The sequence below is a fragment of the Tiliqua scincoides genome, chromosome 5 (assembly GCF_035046505.1).
Source record: "Tiliqua scincoides isolate rTilSci1 chromosome 5, rTilSci1.hap2, whole genome shotgun sequence".
Taxonomy (NCBI): Eukaryota; Metazoa; Chordata; class Lepidosauria; order Squamata; family Scincidae; genus Tiliqua; species Tiliqua scincoides.
In genome coordinates, this window is record NC_089825.1 from 26,285,805 (window position 1) to 26,304,334 (window position 18,530).

Consider the following 18,530-nt stretch of genomic DNA (forward strand, 5'->3'; position numbering starts at 1 on the left):
CTAATTCCATTCTGGATCATTATTTCTATGTCTTGTCAGCAAATGCTGAGTTGGCTCCAAAGAATGTTGAGCATAAGGTGAAATAACAGCATTGTCTGACAATCCCCGTGCATCACTTTTCACAGTGCTTATACTACAGTGGTTCTCACACATTTAGCACCGGAACCCACTTTTTAGAATCAGAATCTGTCAGGGCCCACCAGCAGTGATGTCATGACTGGAAGTGACATCATCAAGCAGGAAAATTTTTAACAATCTTAGGCTGCAACCCTACCTACACAACCTTGGAGTAAGTCCCATTGACTATCATTGTTAAAAGAATATGCATAGTAACTTGTCAAAAGTACAGGTCTGCCCCTGCTAATTGGGTAAGAGGCACTTTTTCAAGTGGGTGCTCCTTTTTTTAGCAGGGGGAGAGTAACTGGCCCACCTCACCCCAGCACTGTCTGTTCTAGTGGCTGTCTCATGGTATCATTTGCATCTTTTTAGATTGTGAGCCCTTTTGGGACAGGGAGCCATTTCGTTATTTGATTTTTCTCTGTAAACTGCTTTGTGAACTTTTAGTTGAAAAGCGGTATATAAATACTGTTAATAATAATAATAATTATTATTATTATCCCAAATGCAGTCACATACCATAGTAGCATCAAGTCTAATAGATTAAAAATAAAATATTGAAGTGAATGGGAATGAAGTGAACTCACCTGAAATTGGCTTGCGACCCACCTAGTGGGTTCCAGCCCACAGTTTGAGAAACAGTTATACTAAATTCAGTGCTTGAGCAATCTCTTGTACAAGTATTTTGCTAGCTTAACTTTTACTTTTCTTGGGCAAAAAAATTAAAACAGCTCTTTGAGCAGAAGGCAGGTTCTGCACAAGGAGGGGCACCTTTGAGTGCAACCCACTATGCCAGTGGTTCCCAAAGTCCTCCTTAGGAGGAGGGAACCATATTAGTATATGCTGAGGTGGGGGGATTGCAGCAACACAGTCCCCAGGATTGTGCTACTGCCAGGGACAAGAGGGGTTTTACTTACCTCCAGCCAGTGCTGGTCCTGGGTGGTCTGGGGAGCTCTGTAATTGTGGGGGGGGGGGGAGGGAAAAACAGGCACTTCCAGTTTTGCAATGAAAACCAGAAGTGCCTGGTTTTTTTCTTTTTTCACAAGTACAGAAGCTTGGGGAGCCCTACAGAAAGTTCCCCAACCCCCGCTCCGCTTACCAGGATTAAAGCACTGGCTGGAGGTAAGTAAAAAAAAACCCTCCTGTCCCCAGCAGCAGCAGCAGGATCCTGGGGATCATGTTCCTCCCTACCCCTTAAAGGGGAAGGAATAAGTGCTTCCCTAGCTAGTGGGTTGCAACCCACCAGTTTGCAGTGTTGGGAACTCAGGTCAGTGACTCAAGTCGTGAAAATGTGATTTGGGGCAACTCGGCGACTTGTGAGTTGTGCACATGGAATACTCAAAAGACTCAAATCAGGGCCCTCCTGACTGCACTTGTACTCACATATGCTGACTCAAGTCTACCTGTTCTGGGGGTGCTTGATTACTGTTTTCACAGCATGGAAAACCTCATGGGGCCACCATTCTGACAGGCAAGCAGCAGGGAAGTTCCAGGGGGGAGGCAAGAAAGGGTAAATGTGAGCAGGAGGGGGGAGGCTGGACTGGGCTGTCTTTTCCCATCTCTGGTAGGAAGGAACAGATTATCATTGACCAAAGGATGGGCATTTTCATATTTTCACTGGCTGAGGGAGGGCAGAAGGGTACACTCATAAGAATATGAGAATATTCTCAAGAATGGGTACACTCATAAGAAATCCAGAAACACATTGAAGTTTAAGTATTTTCTTTACTGAGTGTCTGGCAGTAATTTTATATACCAAGACACAGTTGCATAACAGGTCTGCCACTGAACTTGTTTAGAGTAAAATCAACTTCAATATGAAGCTGTTTCATATCAACTTTCCCCTATAGCTTTTTACATGCTAAATATCTTCAGCAAGTGTGCATTTAAACATAGCCATAAATGTAATATGAACTATAGCTCCTATAAGTAATGCTGTAAATTGAACATAATAAAAAGTAAAACAAAAAACCCACTGATTAGAACTGTGTTCCTCTACTAGTTAATTTAAAAATGGTTCAAAATCATGCAGAATATTAACTTCAAATCTAAATTGACAAAAATTAAAAGTCAAAGCCAAAGTGTTTGCCAGAAAAGTTTGCTTAAACTCACTATCAAATAATGATAATGCTCAATAATAATGCTATTACTAGCAGAGTACTCAGAATTAATTCAATGGAAGGAAAATCCTTCTATTGGGGGTTTTAGTTACGCCACAATACATTGGCCTTTTTCCTCCTGTGCCCTACTCCCCATGTTCCACTGCTACAGGGGTTTCCCTCCAGCCTAGGTCCAAGACAGGAAGTGAGATGGGCTGGAGAGAAGCAACAGATTGTGACATAAAAGGTTGCAGGGTTCCACTCTCCTCACTCACATACACTTGTGAGAGTCAGACTGCCTACCACATTCCCTGCATTATATGCAAGGGGCAGCCATGCTCATAAATAAATGGGGCTGCCCCATAACATTTAACTCTGCTCTTATAGAAAACGGACATGACTTCCCTTGTGCCGTTTACTTTAACAAGAGAGACACAAGAGAAGTCACCAATTGATTTTACCGCATTTTCAGATAGAAAAACCTAGCTGAAAGCACCTTTCAAAGCTCAGCTACAGAATCAGCAAACACTGCTGCTCTTTGTAAGTTGCCCTCTAATCCAAGAAGGCCTATACACCCATGTCCCACTCCAAAATTCAAGAGTAAAATTAAATTACACACATTGACAAAAGTAACATTTTTACATGTTACTGGCATGTTCCTATTTCAAAAATGGCACCAGTAGTAATGAAATGTCAAAGGAACTGCTATCATAGGTTCATCTTTATACAGAGGACTTCCACCAATGTCTTCATAATGAAAATTTAAACCATCATACGTCTGTTCAAGGGGGATGCCCACATTCGGGTTTTGCTAATGGGTATAGAAGCAAATACAGAGCATCCCTTCCACAAAGACTGCCCCATCCATTACAGATGGTCCTTTGGTTACAGTGCCTAGGGACCTTTGCTTAAGGGATCTGAACCAAATACAAGACTCTGGAATGGGCAAAACCCATTCACCTTGTTTCAGATTTCTGTTGACTCAATGGAACCATGTGCAGGATATTTATCAAAACATCTAACACCAATGAAAAAAGTAAGAGGAAATTGGTACTGTATGTACTAAGCATCAGGCAACAACAATGGCTATATCCGGCCCAGTGTCGCTGGGCAAGTTGAAAGTCTAGAACATTGTTAACACACAAGGGACCTCATGCAGTTTGGCAGACTTTCTCATTGTGTTCACAGTTGCAGTTATTTTCTAGTCTCATTGCACTTTTGATGAGAGGGAGAAAAGAGTCTTGATTGAAGTTATTCCAAATGAGAACTTGAATTCACTTTCTTTTTCTTCTTTTTGCTATGTTTCTTGTGCTTCTTTCGCTTTTTTGTTTTATTCTTTAAAAAGCAGAATATCAGAAGTAATTAAGGGACAGTAAAATCAGGTTACTCAAATTCAGTCCATGATTAAACATATGTTTCAAAGAAAGGTTTAACCAAAGTGATTTCAAAAGTAGATTAATGCACACCACAGAAAGCTAATTCACTGGTTTACAGAGGCTGCAGTTCACTGTGAGAGTGAACATTCTTCTCTATGTGTGAGGCTTCAATGGCTGACATTTCAGATAACAGAGCTAGGACAAATCTCTAGTCGAGATGCAGAACTATTTTAAAACTTTGTATCGGCCCAGTTGGCAGAAGTTTATTAACGGGTCTGGATCATTAGCACATTAATAAGGCTATAAAGAACAAAGAAGAATGTTCACAAAAGCTACTGTATTCAGCAACACAGACAGCCAGTTACAATACACTCAAGTCAGAGAAACTCCCAGAGGAAATGAAAGCAGTTATCTAGGGGATGGGAGGACGTCTGCTAACACATATTTATGCTAATCTACAGTTAGTACATATTAATAAAAATCCACAATTAATTTGGATAATTAAATAAAATGAAAATTACCAGTTTCTTTTCCTGCAGCTACCACGATTAGCTTACTTTTGTGGGCAAGCTCCATGAAACAATATTTCAAAAACCCAGGCTTATACAGTAATTTGCATTTAGACATTTATCCAATTAAATAAGACTTTCAGTGGGCCATCTCCCTTTCCCTGCTGTTTCCCATCTTACTCCCCTGACACTCCCTTTGTCCCCCCTTTTCTTTTTCTTCCTATCTTGGGCTCCAGCAGTCCACTCTCCCAGATTTTTCCCACCACTTCTCCCTCCACTGTCCAGGTTTCTTGAAGGCCAGATTCTATTACCCAAAGTACTCCTTGCCAGCAACAACAGATTATCCCAATTTCTGCAGACACATCAGCACCTTAATTGCATGTTTGATCTTGGTGTGCTCTCTCAGTTTCTCTAGTCTGTTCATTTTCTCATGATTCTTTTTCTTCTCTCCAATTCTTTTTGTCTTGTCGTCTTCTTCCAGACCCAACCAGTCCCTCTGCTTCCTGACTTACCTCCTCTCCCAAATGGTCACTAGACCAGTGTGTCGAGAAAGAAATGTTCTGGAGTTTGCAAGGCAGGCACTCACACAGAAGAAGCCCAGACACCATGCAAAAGCTAAAGAGGGCAGTTTGTAAACACTGGAGGCAAGCCAGGGCAATTGCATAGCTGGGTGAGCAAGGAGACAGACAGACACACACACACACACAGAGGGAGAGATGGGCGGGCAAGCAAGCATGTACCCCTCTTCCTGGCAAGGGTTGTGGGAAGGGCTGAGTCTACCAATTTCCCAGACAGCCACTTACATTCAGAGAGTAACAGAGAGAGACAGGCATGTGTTGCTCCTCATCCTCCAAGGGTGTCTCAGCAGGCAAAAGGCTTGCAAAAATGGAGCCTCCCTGCCTAGGATCCCAATAAACATTCACCCACCAACAGTCCTGGTAGCCAGGTAGGATGTCTTGCACGGGTTCCTGGGTGAGGGAAAGCAGGTGAGTGTGTATTGGGATCAAAGGCGAGAGGCTCCACTTCCAGGCTCACCAGCCACATACAAAAGAGTAACAGAGAGAAGCACATGTCCCCCTTCTTCCTCCTCCTGGGATGTACCAGCAGGTGAGAGGTTTGAAGAGCAGAGCATCTGTGTGTGCTTCTTTTTCTCTCTTTGTTACTCTTTTTTATATGCCTATGGGCTGAAATCACAGGAGAGAGGCTGCATTCTTGCAAGCTGATCGCCTGCTTGGATATACCGGAGCAGGAAGAGGGATTCTCTTTCTGCAGCTGGTTGGAAAACTGGTGGACTCTCAGCCCTTTCTGCGACCTGAGAACATCCCTGATACCTTTGTTTGGGTCACAATTCTGGGTTTGGGAACCAATGTTCTAAAGGTTCATAGATAAGCAGCTTAACACTTACACTTCTCTCTTTTTCTTCACTGTTTTTCTTCTTTTTTGCTTGTACCTAAACGAGGAAGAAGAAGTAGAACAATGTTTTCAAATACAGGTCATGCCTTGTTATCCACCACGGTTCCAATCTGGAACCCCCAGTGGATTAAAAAAAAAAATCAGTGGATACCAAGTCAGTGAAAAAATAGCTTTAAAGACCTACTTCCAGGTTTCTTACTCCTCCATTGTCACCCCAGAATGCATTTGTATAGACAATATACCACATTCAACCACTGGATGGGGTGAATAATGGAATGAAGTAGAATGAAATTATAATTATTTAACAACACAAAGGTGGGAAATTGGATTTTGTTTCTTTTTTCTTTGTTACAAGGCATTTAAAGGTAGACCTCAGCATCAGAGGGGAGTCAAATCAGTGGATACTGAGGTCCCACCTGTATGCTGAAATAGAATTTAAATAATGAATTAAGAATAGACAACATATTGCCCGTTGTCAGTTGTGGAGCAATGATGAGAGGGTGACATTTCTCTAGAAATACCAACTGTGCAGTAATCTCCAGCTCTTCAATAAGGACTGCTATTCTGTACACTGTTTCACAGTGCCTAATGTTTTCTATGCAAATCAAGTGTATGTGGGATTGCACAAGGGAAGAACCGCAAGTGTTTGGCAGAGGGTACTGTGAAAGTGTAATTGTCCAAGCATAGCAAAAACAGGCACAGCTACTGTACTTGGGCTATGATTAAGAAAGCAAACACACTCTAGAAACTTTTGGTTGAGAAAGATTCATGTGACTGTGTTGGTCTTATAGCTTCCTTATTCACAAACACCCAGAACAGCGAGTTACCTCATCATGAGAAACAGTTTTCATGCCTCTGCATGTGAATGGAACCTTAATTTGCTAGACATGCAGTAGTGCTGCAAGTGGGGGCCGGGGATGAGGGGTCTATCCCCAGGTGCCAGGCCAGAAGGGGTGCCAGGCCCAGCCAAGATGGCAGCAGCTGTTGGCACTGCAGAACAGTTTTAGAGAGCGCCTCGGGCTGTGCCGGGCGGACTCCAAAAGGGCCAAAGACAGCCGAGGAAGGGTGGCACCTTCTTGCTATGCTTTGAAAACATGAAGAAGCAACTTGGACAAGCTTGGAGTGACCGCTTCTTCTTTGCTCTAAGTTCTGCAGTGTCCCGACTGCTGCAGAAATGCAGAGCAGAGAAGAAGTGGTTGCTCAGAGAGAGCTGTAGCCTGCAAGCCAAAAGTAACTGGCACCTCAGGGCCAAGTTGGGCAGGATCAGCCTCAGCCATCTTTGGCCCTTCCATGACCACCCACCTAGGTTCCAATTATTTCTGGCATGTGAGCTCAGAAACTGAAAATAATTGGCACCTTGGTTCAAGCTGGGCAGACTTGGCCTCGGTCATTTTCAGCTCCTACTCGGCCTGAAGCCCCAGTTACTTCCAGATTGCAAGCCATAGGTTCTCCACTCCAAGTTCTGCAGTGGCCCGGCCGCTGCAGAACTCGGGAGTGGAAAAGAAGCAGCTGCTCTGAACTGTGGCTTGCAAGTTGGAAGTAACTGGTGGTGATGTAACATGTCATCACATCACCGTCAATTACTTTTGCATCTGTGCACCCAGTGGGGTGACGTCGCAAGTCATCACACCATATCAAAGATGAGGTAGCAATGCCGCTGTAAACATGTTTGCATTGCCTGGGCTTTATCCGTATACCCACCTCCTCCATATGTTCAGATTCTGATGAAGATTCTGATGATAACAGGCCATCCCCATGATCTGTTTTTTTTCTTTTCCTACCAAGGTTTCTGTTGTCCTGTGCAAGATAAAACTCACATTGTATGTAGTGACAAATCAAAGGTGTACTTCATGATCAATGAAAATATGTCCCAACTACCATCCCTAGGGAAAAAAAAAAAAGTCTGCATCTGAACATTTTTTATTTTAATTTGTGAGCCACTGGACCATTAACTAAAATGAAAGCTAAAACCTAGAAGCGAGGCCAAACCATAATTTTGCACTGTCCAACTCTGGTGTCATTAGTGTAAATACATTTCGTGATGGAGAGAATCAATGGGATTGAAAAAATAAATTCGTTTCTATGAAGAACAATACATGGCAGGAAATGGATAAACAGATATAAGGATAATGTAATAATAAAACTTAGCAGTCATATAATTCCTTTTGGAAGCCTCCAGGAGGCTTTCTGAGACCCAGGGAGGTGACATACAGCCTTCCCATGCCTCGGAACACATCTCAGGCACAACAAGAAGGCACTTTCAGTCTCATCCAGGATGTCATGTGAGGCCTGCCAGTGCGAGTCGGCAACCGTGTTGAGTCAAACCCACAGAATGATATAACTTCATGGTATTCATATAAGTAGAGGATTATTTCATTTCAGATTATAACATTTTATAAATATGAAAAGCTGGTTTAAATATAGGACAATTATGTTTCTATTACTCCTTTACACCTAATTGCAAACCCAAAAATCTTAATTATGTGGTATATATCTAAAATACTCTACACCTGGAACCTCACACATTCCAGTTTGTAAGCCTTTGCACAGCCCTTAGCCACACTGCTGTGATGTCATGGAAGGTTCATACATATTTTATTGAGAGTGAATATGTCAACAATTAGAACAGTGGTTTCCAAACTGTGCCCCAGGGCACCCAAGGGTGCCACAGCAAAGTCACAGGGGCACCACAGGGTGTGCCCAGCAGCCTCTTCTCACCATCTCTCTCAGGCACCACCATCTTGAATTGTGCAAGACTGTGGTGCTGCCTGGGAGAGCTGAGTGATGGTCCAGCTGTGACAGAGGTCCATGACTGCAGGGTGCCAGCACTGTGGTAAGTTTGGGAACTGTTGTATTATAATGTTGGTAAACTCTGAAGATTCCATTGGGGAAATGAAAAGTTTTGCTGTGGAAAATCTGCAGCATGCCTAAGGAATAGCAAAGTGCAGGGCGAGGGCCACATAGAAAAACAAGTTAATTTATTTATTGAAATAGCAGTTATTGGTACTCTTGACACAGAAGTTTAAAACAAAAGCTTACAATCATATATAATCAGTTCTTAACTGTTACTGCCCACTAAGGGCTAATATTAAGTGGTCAGGAACCAGGGTTGTCAATTGGCTGGTCTAGAAGAGAGCAATTAAGGGAAGGACTAAGTCACTTTTGCTCCCTATGTACCCAGTTGCTGCCACAAGCATATTCCTAGCAGAACTTAGAGGGTTTAGTCCAAGAAAGTCAAAGCTATTAAAACATTTTCAAGTATCTTTCAACAATTCCAACTTATACATTATTACCATTTACCTTGCTGTCAGACTCAGAATCTGAACAAGAACTTTCAGATGACTTCCGTGAGGAACGGGACTTTTTTTTCCTTCTCTTTTTCACTTGTTTCTTATCCTAATCAGAAATATTGAAGAACACTGTTTGCATTTTGTACACAGTAAATGGCTATCTAATATTTAGTATGAAACATAAACCTACATTAGCAACAAGAATGGCTGAGTGATTACATTTTTCTTCTGTCAAAATCAAGATAAAACACGCTCCTTCACCACAATCCTATGCATGTTTACACAGAAGTAAATCCCAGAGAGTTCAGTGGGCCTTACACCCAGATGGCCCAAAATCATCTGGTACCTAAGATGGTGTGCCAAATGCTCCCCCCCCCCCCAGGTGAACTGCCAGTCTCTGTTCCTCACATTCCCTGGTTTGGAAAAGAAAGAGGGGGACAAAGAAGAAGAGTAAGTGTAGAGGAGAGGAGAATGGTGGGCTGGAGCGGGATATTCTAGCTCACGACCTCTACCCATCCTCTTCTGCTTTGCCTCCCTCTTCCTTCCCAAAGCAGGGAATGAGGGGAGGAGCCATGGAAACTATTGGAGGGAGAAAGATGGGTGCCCCCACATCAATTTGTTGCCTGATCTGACAGCTTCAGTTATTCTCATGGACAGGCAGCCCCTGTAAGTATGCACAGGATACCAGCCTGTGCACTAACAGTGCTTTTGCTGTCTGATAATATTTTACAGTATAATTCTTGCCTCAGTGAATCAGCTCAAATTTCCAAAAAGAGGTGGGCACAATTTTAGTTTAAAAAAAAAAAAAAATCAATGTAACCTAAGTACATTGTATTTGACAATACTGAAAAAATATTCTTGAACAGAAACAAAAAAATGAAATATGCTATATGTGCAGTTCTGGTCCAATCTGAGTTAATAAGGAGATTACTTCTTCTTCCAAAGCTACTATTTAAATTGCTCTAGAAATCTTGTCATCTTTAGAGCAGGGGAATGCTAAATACTCAATCCTGCAAGGATGCTAAGAATTCTCAATTCTTACTATTGTCAATACAACCTGAAGGCTGTCAACAATTCATAAACAATTCATAAGAGTCCAACTTAACTTCTTGCTCATTTAAACATCAGTTTCTGCTCTCCCGTTTAAACATGGGGGAAAAACAGTTTCAAAGGAAACAGGCGGGGTCTCTTGCATCGCAATGCTAAACAAAATAGTCCCAACACATTAATTCCTTTAGAATTAACCCAAGGGGCCCTTTTCTGACATTTTTGAACTGCCACTCCCCTTCTCATCCTCTGAGGAGGGGGGAGTTTACACAGTCCCCTAGCATGTTATCTGACTAGAGGGTTGTAAAAATCAGAATAAGGCCTTTGCCAAAAATATAGAGGACTCTGGTGTATAAATAGATGTTCCCATAGGTTAGGGATCTGGTCAAAAACAAAGGATCTGCTCCCTTCCTTTGGATCCCAGCCTATGTGTTTAAGATTATGTGTTAGGTGGCCTGAAAGCTATTCCTCAAAAGGATTACTGGCTATTTCCATTCCAAGGAATTAACATTTGTTGCAGTTTTTATTCAATCTATACTCAAATGCCAAATGTTGATGTATGGTGTGTCATGCAAGGAGAACTGGCACAAGTCCATAGAAGACAAACATAAAGTTACATTCTGGTGACACCATTCTCACCTCATCTTCAGAGTCAGAAGAGCTGCTGGAAGAATCAGAACTTGATGAGGAAGAGGAAGATGGAGACAACTTGACCAAATACAGAAAAGAAAACGTAAACTTGTGAGATGCAGGATTAGTTAGAGAAACAACAAAAAATGAACTAGATACAAGGGAGCCTTTATGTTCATAAAGAACGTTACTACTGTTCTGCATACCAAAAGCTGAGTATAGAAGACTCAGCTTCCAAAAGCTTATAGAAGTATAGTTCTTACAAATCCAATTAGTGCAAATTGATTTAGGAACACATTCCTGTTAGCAGCAACAACAAAAAAGAACCAGAAATGGTCTTTGGAAAGTCCAGTTGTTTTCAAAGACAAATAGTGTTACTCTCTTAGGTTAAAATGTGTATTTAGGTGCATCCAGTTCTGAGAAAAAAAAACCCTAGAAGCTTTGCTCACCCTGCTGGATTTCTTCTTCTCCTTTTTCTTTCTCTAAAGAAAGAAAACAATTGCATTAGAACACACACACATGTATGTATCACCACTTTGGGTTCAACATTTGGAGGTATTTTCTTGAAGAACAATTGTAAAGCACTCACAACAAGAAAATCCATATTCCACTGTCCTTATGTAATAAATGAATATGTAATGAAGTAGATAGATGTTTACCTCTTTCTTTCTTGATGTACTCTCGCTTCCACTTAACAGTTTCTCCCTGTGTTTTTCCAATTCTTTTTTCCAGTTCTGTGGATGGAGGGGAGGGAAATGGAAAGCAGTACTGAGTAATTCTCAAGTAGCTCTGGCTGTCCTTCAAAAGCAGCATTCAAGAGTATTATTGCTTGAGATGGTCAAACACATACTTGGTAATATCATACAATATGTTAACAATATCTGTCCAAATGTTTTTTCAGTTACTTGACACAAAGCACACGTATAAAATATTGTTTGCTGTCTATGCAGCCTAGCTATTGCTACAGAATACACTGACAACATTATCCATGAATCACAAGCTATTGGAAAGAATCTGCAAAATGGAGACCTTGCAGATGAGAAGTAACCCACTTAAAAACAATATAAGCAACATTTTCTATCAGGCTGCTATCATGTAAAAAAAATGCTATCAAAGAACCAACAGATGGCTGGGGGAAGATATTCATAACATTAATTCCATTATGCTAATGAAGGTCAAACAGAAAATCTAAGCAAATCATCAATACAAGGTTAGCCAAACAACAAACCACATTCATCTTTTCTTCAAATTCTGCTAAGGCCTTGGAACCTTTCTTCTTCTTTTCCAATTGTTCTTTTACTTCTTCCCTTTAACAAAAGAAAAACTCTCACTGATGGAAATCTCCAAGGCATCTAGCTGCAGATTCCATACATCAGGCATTCAGATATGAAGCAAACTTGAACTTTACAATCCAAACCTGCCCAGAGTTTCTCAGATTTGGGATGTATGCACACTACTGCACTTTTGATTCCATGAGATAAAGTTTGAGGAAATGCTAGAATTAACCATGTGTCCATATATTTGTAAAAAATGATTGCCTGAAAACTGCTAATGTATTTTACTATGAACATGCTAGAAGAAAAAGCACTGGCCATGGCCAATGATATCCCTTACAAACACAGCCCCCCCCCCCATATAACTATTTAAACACAGCTAATCATGCACAACAATGAATGGTCCTCAGTGAGGACACATCCTTTCACTTGCATGAAAAGACACCTCCACAGCTCAAGACTTGGATGAGATTCTGATGGGGATGTTAATATGCAATCAGATACACACTTGCACTAGCTACACACAGGGAAGCCTGTTTCTACATGCTAATGCCCTTTTTGAATCAGGGCAATTGCCTACAAACCTCCTTAGCTTTCTGTCACAAAATTCAGAATCATTTTACTGAATTCCCTGTGCTGGGGACAGAAAAGCACACACTTTTCAGCCACACTAGACGCTGTGCCAGAACCACCTTTCAGAGCGCGATACCATAGTCTTTCGAGACTGAAGGTTGCCAATACAGGGGACAGAGATCTGAAGAAGAAAGCAACACATGGTCTTTTGCCACACAACAGAAAGATTTTTGGTAAAAATGAAAAAGAATCACTCCTATACATACCAAGTTGGCCTCGGTCTGTTCAAGTAGTCTTGTATGGTAGGTCCTGAAGATGGTGCAGGACCTCGTGATCTAGCCATTGCTATAGGATTCATATAAGCCTTAAAGATGACAGAGTAAAGTAAGATATAAACTGAGTCATTCCATTCTGATGCCCTCAAAAATAGCATCTTTCTCCTATTTATAGAACTCAAAGTAACCATTTTTTTTAAAGCCTTCTACGGGTGACTGGGCAAACCCCAGGAAGTAAAAGGCTAACGACTAAGTTAGAAAAGAATAAAAACATTGTTATAATAATACAGAGCAACTGGACTTCTCAAGATGTGATAATTCCTGCCTTGTCTCTGATTCTTATAGAGATTGTGAATTTCTAGCTGACCAATCCTAACCAACATTCTAGCACCAAAGCAGCTGCAATGCAGCCCCAAAGTAAGAGAACAAATATTCCTTTACCTTGAGGCGGCCTCCATTACTGCCCCTTCCCCAATGCAGTGCATGCCCCATTGGCACAGTTGTATTACTGCTGGAAAGTTGGTCAGGATTCGGCTGTAAGTGGAGCATGCAAAAAGTGCTAAATTATTACAGCCATTTTGGGGGCAATGTTTCAAATGTAGGCTTTTTCGTCTAGTCTATTTTTATTTTCTGGCTTAGCAGAAGCCTTGCACACTCAGACTCTATAAAACATTCTGTCTTAGAAGCTGGCTCATATTCATGCTTGGGGGTCTGCATGTTTGGTTTCTCAAAGTGTAAATATCAGCTGGAGGAGGCAGGAGAAATCCAGATTAGGACCATGAGTTGACAGGAAGGGGTTTTAACCTTTTTCTTGCACTAAAAATCCAGCACACTTGGTGGGATTCCTAAGCCTCTTTTGGGGGAGTCCTTCAGTCATTCCAGAAGGACTTTCACCTCCATCTTCCAGGCACCTTCAACATCTCCTAAGGGAGCCTCTGCTGGGGGGTCTTTTCAGTCCCTCCGGAAGGACTATCATCTTCCAGGCACCTCCAGTTCCTTCCAAGGGAGTTTCTGCTGGGGGTCTCTCAGTCACTCAGGAAGGACTTTCACCCTCCACACTCCAGGCACATCCAGCACCCCCCAAGGGAGCCTCTGCTGGAAGGGCTCGCTCAGTCACTCAAGAAGAACTTCAACTTCCAACCCCCCAGGAAGCCTCTGCTGGGGGTTCTCAGTCCCAAAAAGCCTTCCACTTCCACCCTCCAGGCACCTCCAGCCCTCCCCAAGGGAGCTTCTGCTGGGGGTCTCTCAATCCCTCCAGAAGGACTTCCACCTCCAGCCCCCCCAAAGGACCCTCTGCTGGGGGGTCTCAGTCCCCTTCCACCTCCACCCTCCAGGCACCTGCAGCCCCCCCCCCCCGGGAGCCTGGACGCCACCAGAGCTGAGCCTCTCTGGAGGGCCGCCCTGTGTCTCTCCACCAGGGCGGGCGAGGCTGGCAGGGCGAAACACGCGTGTCAGCCCTTCCCACGTGCCCCCAGCCCTCAGAGACGACTCCTGCCGGCCCCGCACGCCCAGGAGGGGCTCCAGGCCTGCCGCCTCCCCAGCCCTGACGCAACCCCGGGCAGGCTCGGTCCCCCTACTCACCACCCGGTTGTCCCTCTTCCCCATGGCGCCGGGGTCGACCAGGGCCAGGCCGACCTGGCTGCTCCCTTCCCGGCGACCCGTCAAGTTGGGGAGCAACAGCCGCCGCGCATGCGCAGGGCTCCCGAGCATGCGCAGGGGCAGACGTGAGGCCCCCCTCCTCTCCCTCACTGCAGGAAAGTCTCCCGCCCTCGCAGAGGCGGGGCTGAGGCTGGGGGGGTCCTGGGGGCTCTTCCTCTGCCTGGAAGCAAGGGGTGCCTGCAGGAGAAACGCCTGTAGGCACTGGCTCCTGCTGGGGAAGGGGCTGCCCCTCTGGGGCACTGAGGACCCTCCCCCTGTTGCCTGGACCCTTGTGCCTCAGTGGGTGGGGGGGCCTCAGGTGAGGGCTGTGCCCCCTGCAGTCTCTGCCCTTCCCCCTTCCTTCTCTACAGCTGACACTATGGGTGGGGGGCAGAGACTGGTGGGGGGGGCTAACTTCTGCCAGGGAAGAGGCTTCTCCCTCTTAGGGGAACTGAGAACCCTCCCCATGCTGTCTTGGCTCTTACACCTCAGTGGGACAGGGGCAGGAAGGGCTGGACAGGGACTCAGTGGTGTGGTGGGCTCAGGTGAGGGCTGTGCCCTCACCAGACTGAGGAGTCCTTTCCCTTTCCCCTTTTTGCTTCTTCTCTGTAGGTCAGTGTTTTTCCTCTGTGGTACCACTTTACATGGTCCACCTATCTGAAGTACCACCAGAAGTAACTGACGATGACTCCATCACCAGTTATTCCTGAGTTGAAAGGCCAGTTGCGATGCGACATACACCAGTAGGAGGCTTGGGGTGGATGGCTTTTGTGGAGCTCTGCCCACCAAGTCGAGCCTCCTACCACTGTTTGTTGTGTTGCGTTCCTGGTCTCTCTGCTGGGTGGCAGGTGTCCAGGGGTCCTGTGAGTGCCACCAGACATCACCTCAAGTATCACTAGTGGTACCCATACCACTGGTTGAAAAACACTGTTGTCGGTGATACTGTATGGAGGGAGTGGCGATTCATGTAGATGGACCTCAGGTGAAAGCTTATCCTCCCCCAAACTATTTCCTGCCATTTTTCTTTTTTTTCTCTTCCCGGAAGGTGATCCATGTGGGGGAGCAGGTACAGGGGTGGATGGCAGGAGAGAGAAGAGGGTGTGTGTGTGTGTGTGTTTTCCTTTTTGAGGGGTTGGGTGACCCAGGGTGGGTCCCATCAGAACCATGTGCTGGGAGGGTTTGAGGGGATTGAAATGATGCCATTACAAGGGTGATGAACTGGGGAAGATATAGCTGTGGGGTTTGTTTCTAAAACAATTGAATTGAATTAAAAACTATATATATATATAAATATCTTGATTCAGTTTTCTAATCTTTCTCCCTGTGCCAGAAGGGTTTGGTCACAGTCCCATCACCCCAAAGGAGCTGACTTCCCCACATTCATGATGGACAATGCAGACAGCACATACCAGGGTGCAATGAGATATTATCACTTCAGGGAGCAACCCCAGTCCCAGACAGGGAATAGACAAGATCTCGAAAGAACCTTAGTTAATGTGCAGAGGTGCCATATCTGATGTGACTGCTCTAACATGAAGTGGGATTTGAAATAGCAGGTGTCCTTTGTAGGCTGAGCAAGAACTCTGTTGACTTTCATCAACACACCATGGCAACATTATGTACAGAAGGTTCATGCAGCAAAATTCTAAAAGTGACCATTGATAAAGCGGAATTAGGAAGACCAAGGAGAAGAGATGGAAGAAAAAGGTAATGACAAGGGGGGAAAAGAGGAAGATTGCTCCCTTTTACTACACACCACAATTATAACCCTGTCAATCCAGAATAATTACTACACTCATAATTCCATTGAACCTATAGCTATCAAATTGTAACTTGTTCATGTCAAACCAAGCCTATACAATTGTGACCTACAAAGTCAAAAGCCACCCACCAGTCCTTATGTTCATATATGATGGCTCACCAAGGGTTCAACATACAGTACCACCTGTTTTTGCTCCCTGCCTAGGACTACAGGCAGGGAGCAAAAACGGGTTGGATAAGCAATCAACACAACCTCCATACATTCCTAATGGACTGCGCTCGCCTTTCACAAGTTGTACAAGCCTGTGCTTAGAGAGAAGCCAGGCTGTCTAGTAGTGCGTGTGCGCGCACACGCTGTGCCAGCTCTTAAGAGGATGCAGAACCAAAGGGGCCTGTGTAGGACTCTGGGGCTCCAGAGGGGGGATAGGATCCAGTGGCAGACCCAGCCGGTGTCTCCGCCCTTTATTATTATTATTATTATTATTATTATTATTATTATTATTATTAACAGTATTTATATACCGCTTTTCAACTAAAAGTTCACAAAGCGGTTTACAGAGAAAAATCAAATAACTAAATGGCTCCCTGTCCCAAAAGGGCTCACAATCTAAAAAGATGCAAAAAGAACACCTGCAGACAGCCACTAGAACAGACAGTGCTGGGGTGAGGTGGGCCAGTTACTCTCCCCCTGCTAAAAAAAGGAGCACCCACTTGAAAAAGTGCCTCTTACCCAATTAGCAGGGGTTAATTGGCCCTCCTTGGCCCTCCTTCCCACCTTCCCTCTGCACTGAGAAGCTGTCCTGCCACCTGGCAGGGATACTTACCTCCCAGGGGTCCCTTGGGTGTCCTGTCAGTGCTGAGGCCCAGCACCAAATGGCACTGCCTGTGCTGGATGTCTCCTGCCAGCAGGAAAGTATCTTACTGCACTTTTGCAACACCTACTGCCAGCGCTGGGCAGCATAGGATCGGGTTGTAAATTTAGTTACAGGGCAGTTCTCAAACTGGGTCAGGACTCACTAGGTGGGACACGAGCCAATTTCAGGTGGGTCCCCATTCATTTCAATACTTTATTTTTAATAAATTAGACTTGATATTACCATGGTATATGACTGCATTTGGGAACATAAGAACAGCCCCACTGGATCAGGCCATAGGCCCGTCTAGTCCAGCTTCCTGTATCTCACAGTGGCCCACCAAATGCCGCAGGGAGCACACCAGATAACAAGAGACCTTCAGCCTGGTGCCCTTCCTTGTATCTGGCATTCTGACATAGCCCATTTCTAAAATCAGGAGGTTGCACATACGCATCATGGCTTGTAACCTGTAATGGATTTTTCCTCCAGGAGGAAAATATTTCAGATCTGTACTTATAACAGGCTACTATGTACATGCTTTAAACCAGGGGTGCTCACACTTTTTTGGCTCGAGAGCTACTTTGAAACGCAGCAAGGCCTGGAGATCTACCAGAGTTTTTTTTACAATGTTCGTGCCATCATAACATATAACATTTATGTGTACAATGTATGTTGGTGTACCTTGAGCCCCACTCAGTATAACAGGACTTACTCCTGAGTGGACATGCCTAGGATTAGGCTGTGAGGCTGCAATCCTAGCCACACTTACCTGGGAGTAAGCCCCATTGAGTACAATGGGCCTTACTCCCGGCGTTTCCTCCCAGAGGCACCTGAAGGGGGGGGGTCGGCACTCCGCGATCTACTCATTTTGCCTTGCGATCTACCGGTAGATCGCGATCCACCTATTGAGCACCCCTGCTTTTAAACAATGATAGTAAGTGGAACTTACTCTTAAGTAAGTGTGGGTAGGATTGCAGCCTAGGACTGTTAAAAATTTTCCTGCTTGATCATGTCACTTTGGGTCATGACATCACTTTCGGCGGGTCCCGACAGATTCTTATTCTAAAAAGTGGGCCTGGTGCTAAAAGTTTGAGAACCACAGCTATACACCTTTATTATGAGGTAAGCCCTGTTATCTTCAATGAGGTTTACTCTCAGATAAATGCTTATAGGATTGCAGCCTTGGTCATGCCCATATTAACTTGGAAGGAAGGGAGGGATATAAATCACTTCACTTCATACATACATACATCCCTAAGTCATGCCCTTACTTCATTATTTGTTACTGTATTTTCATGCCAAATAATTGTATTTCTGCTTTTTGTTAGTGCATGACAATGTTCTGAAAAATACTGAATTATCAAACCACTTGGATGCTGAAGTCCTTTCCTTGTCTACAGAACAGGTATTTTTCTCTGCAGTACCAGTCTGTAGCATAGTTACTTACACTTGATCCTAAAAACATTTACTTGCCAATATATCTCATTGAAAAGGACAACATTTACTCAAGGCAAATATGTTTAGGACTGTAGGTTTTCAATCCTAGCTCTGTGTATCAGAAGCCAAGAAGTTATTTATTAGTGTAGTGTAGAGAATTAAATTTCACCTAGAAACACACAGCCTTATAAAACATCCTCAGATGTAAAATCTCATCCTTCGTTTCTTCAAGTGTCG

General features: G+C 43.9%; 1 protein-coding gene across 1 annotated transcript; it reads right to left on the reverse strand.

Moving 5' to 3' along the window:
- Positions 1–1,822: 1,822 nt before the first annotated feature.
- LOC136650965 (protein FAM133-like) lies at positions 1,823–14,293 on the reverse strand. The gene is made up of 10 exons (XM_066626948.1): positions 14,185–14,293; positions 12,595–12,692; positions 11,710–11,788; positions 11,141–11,215; positions 10,931–10,963; positions 10,491–10,559; positions 8,815–8,910; positions 7,216–7,311; positions 5,507–5,551; positions 1,823–3,551 (listed from the first exon to the last, which is right to left on the reverse strand). The coding sequence occupies exons 1-10, from the start codon at positions 14,206–14,208 to the stop codon at positions 3,468–3,470; spliced, it is 699 nt and encodes a 232-aa protein (XP_066483045.1). The 5' UTR covers positions 14,209–14,293; the 3' UTR covers positions 1,823–3,467.
- Positions 14,294–18,530: the final 4,237 nt, after the last annotated feature.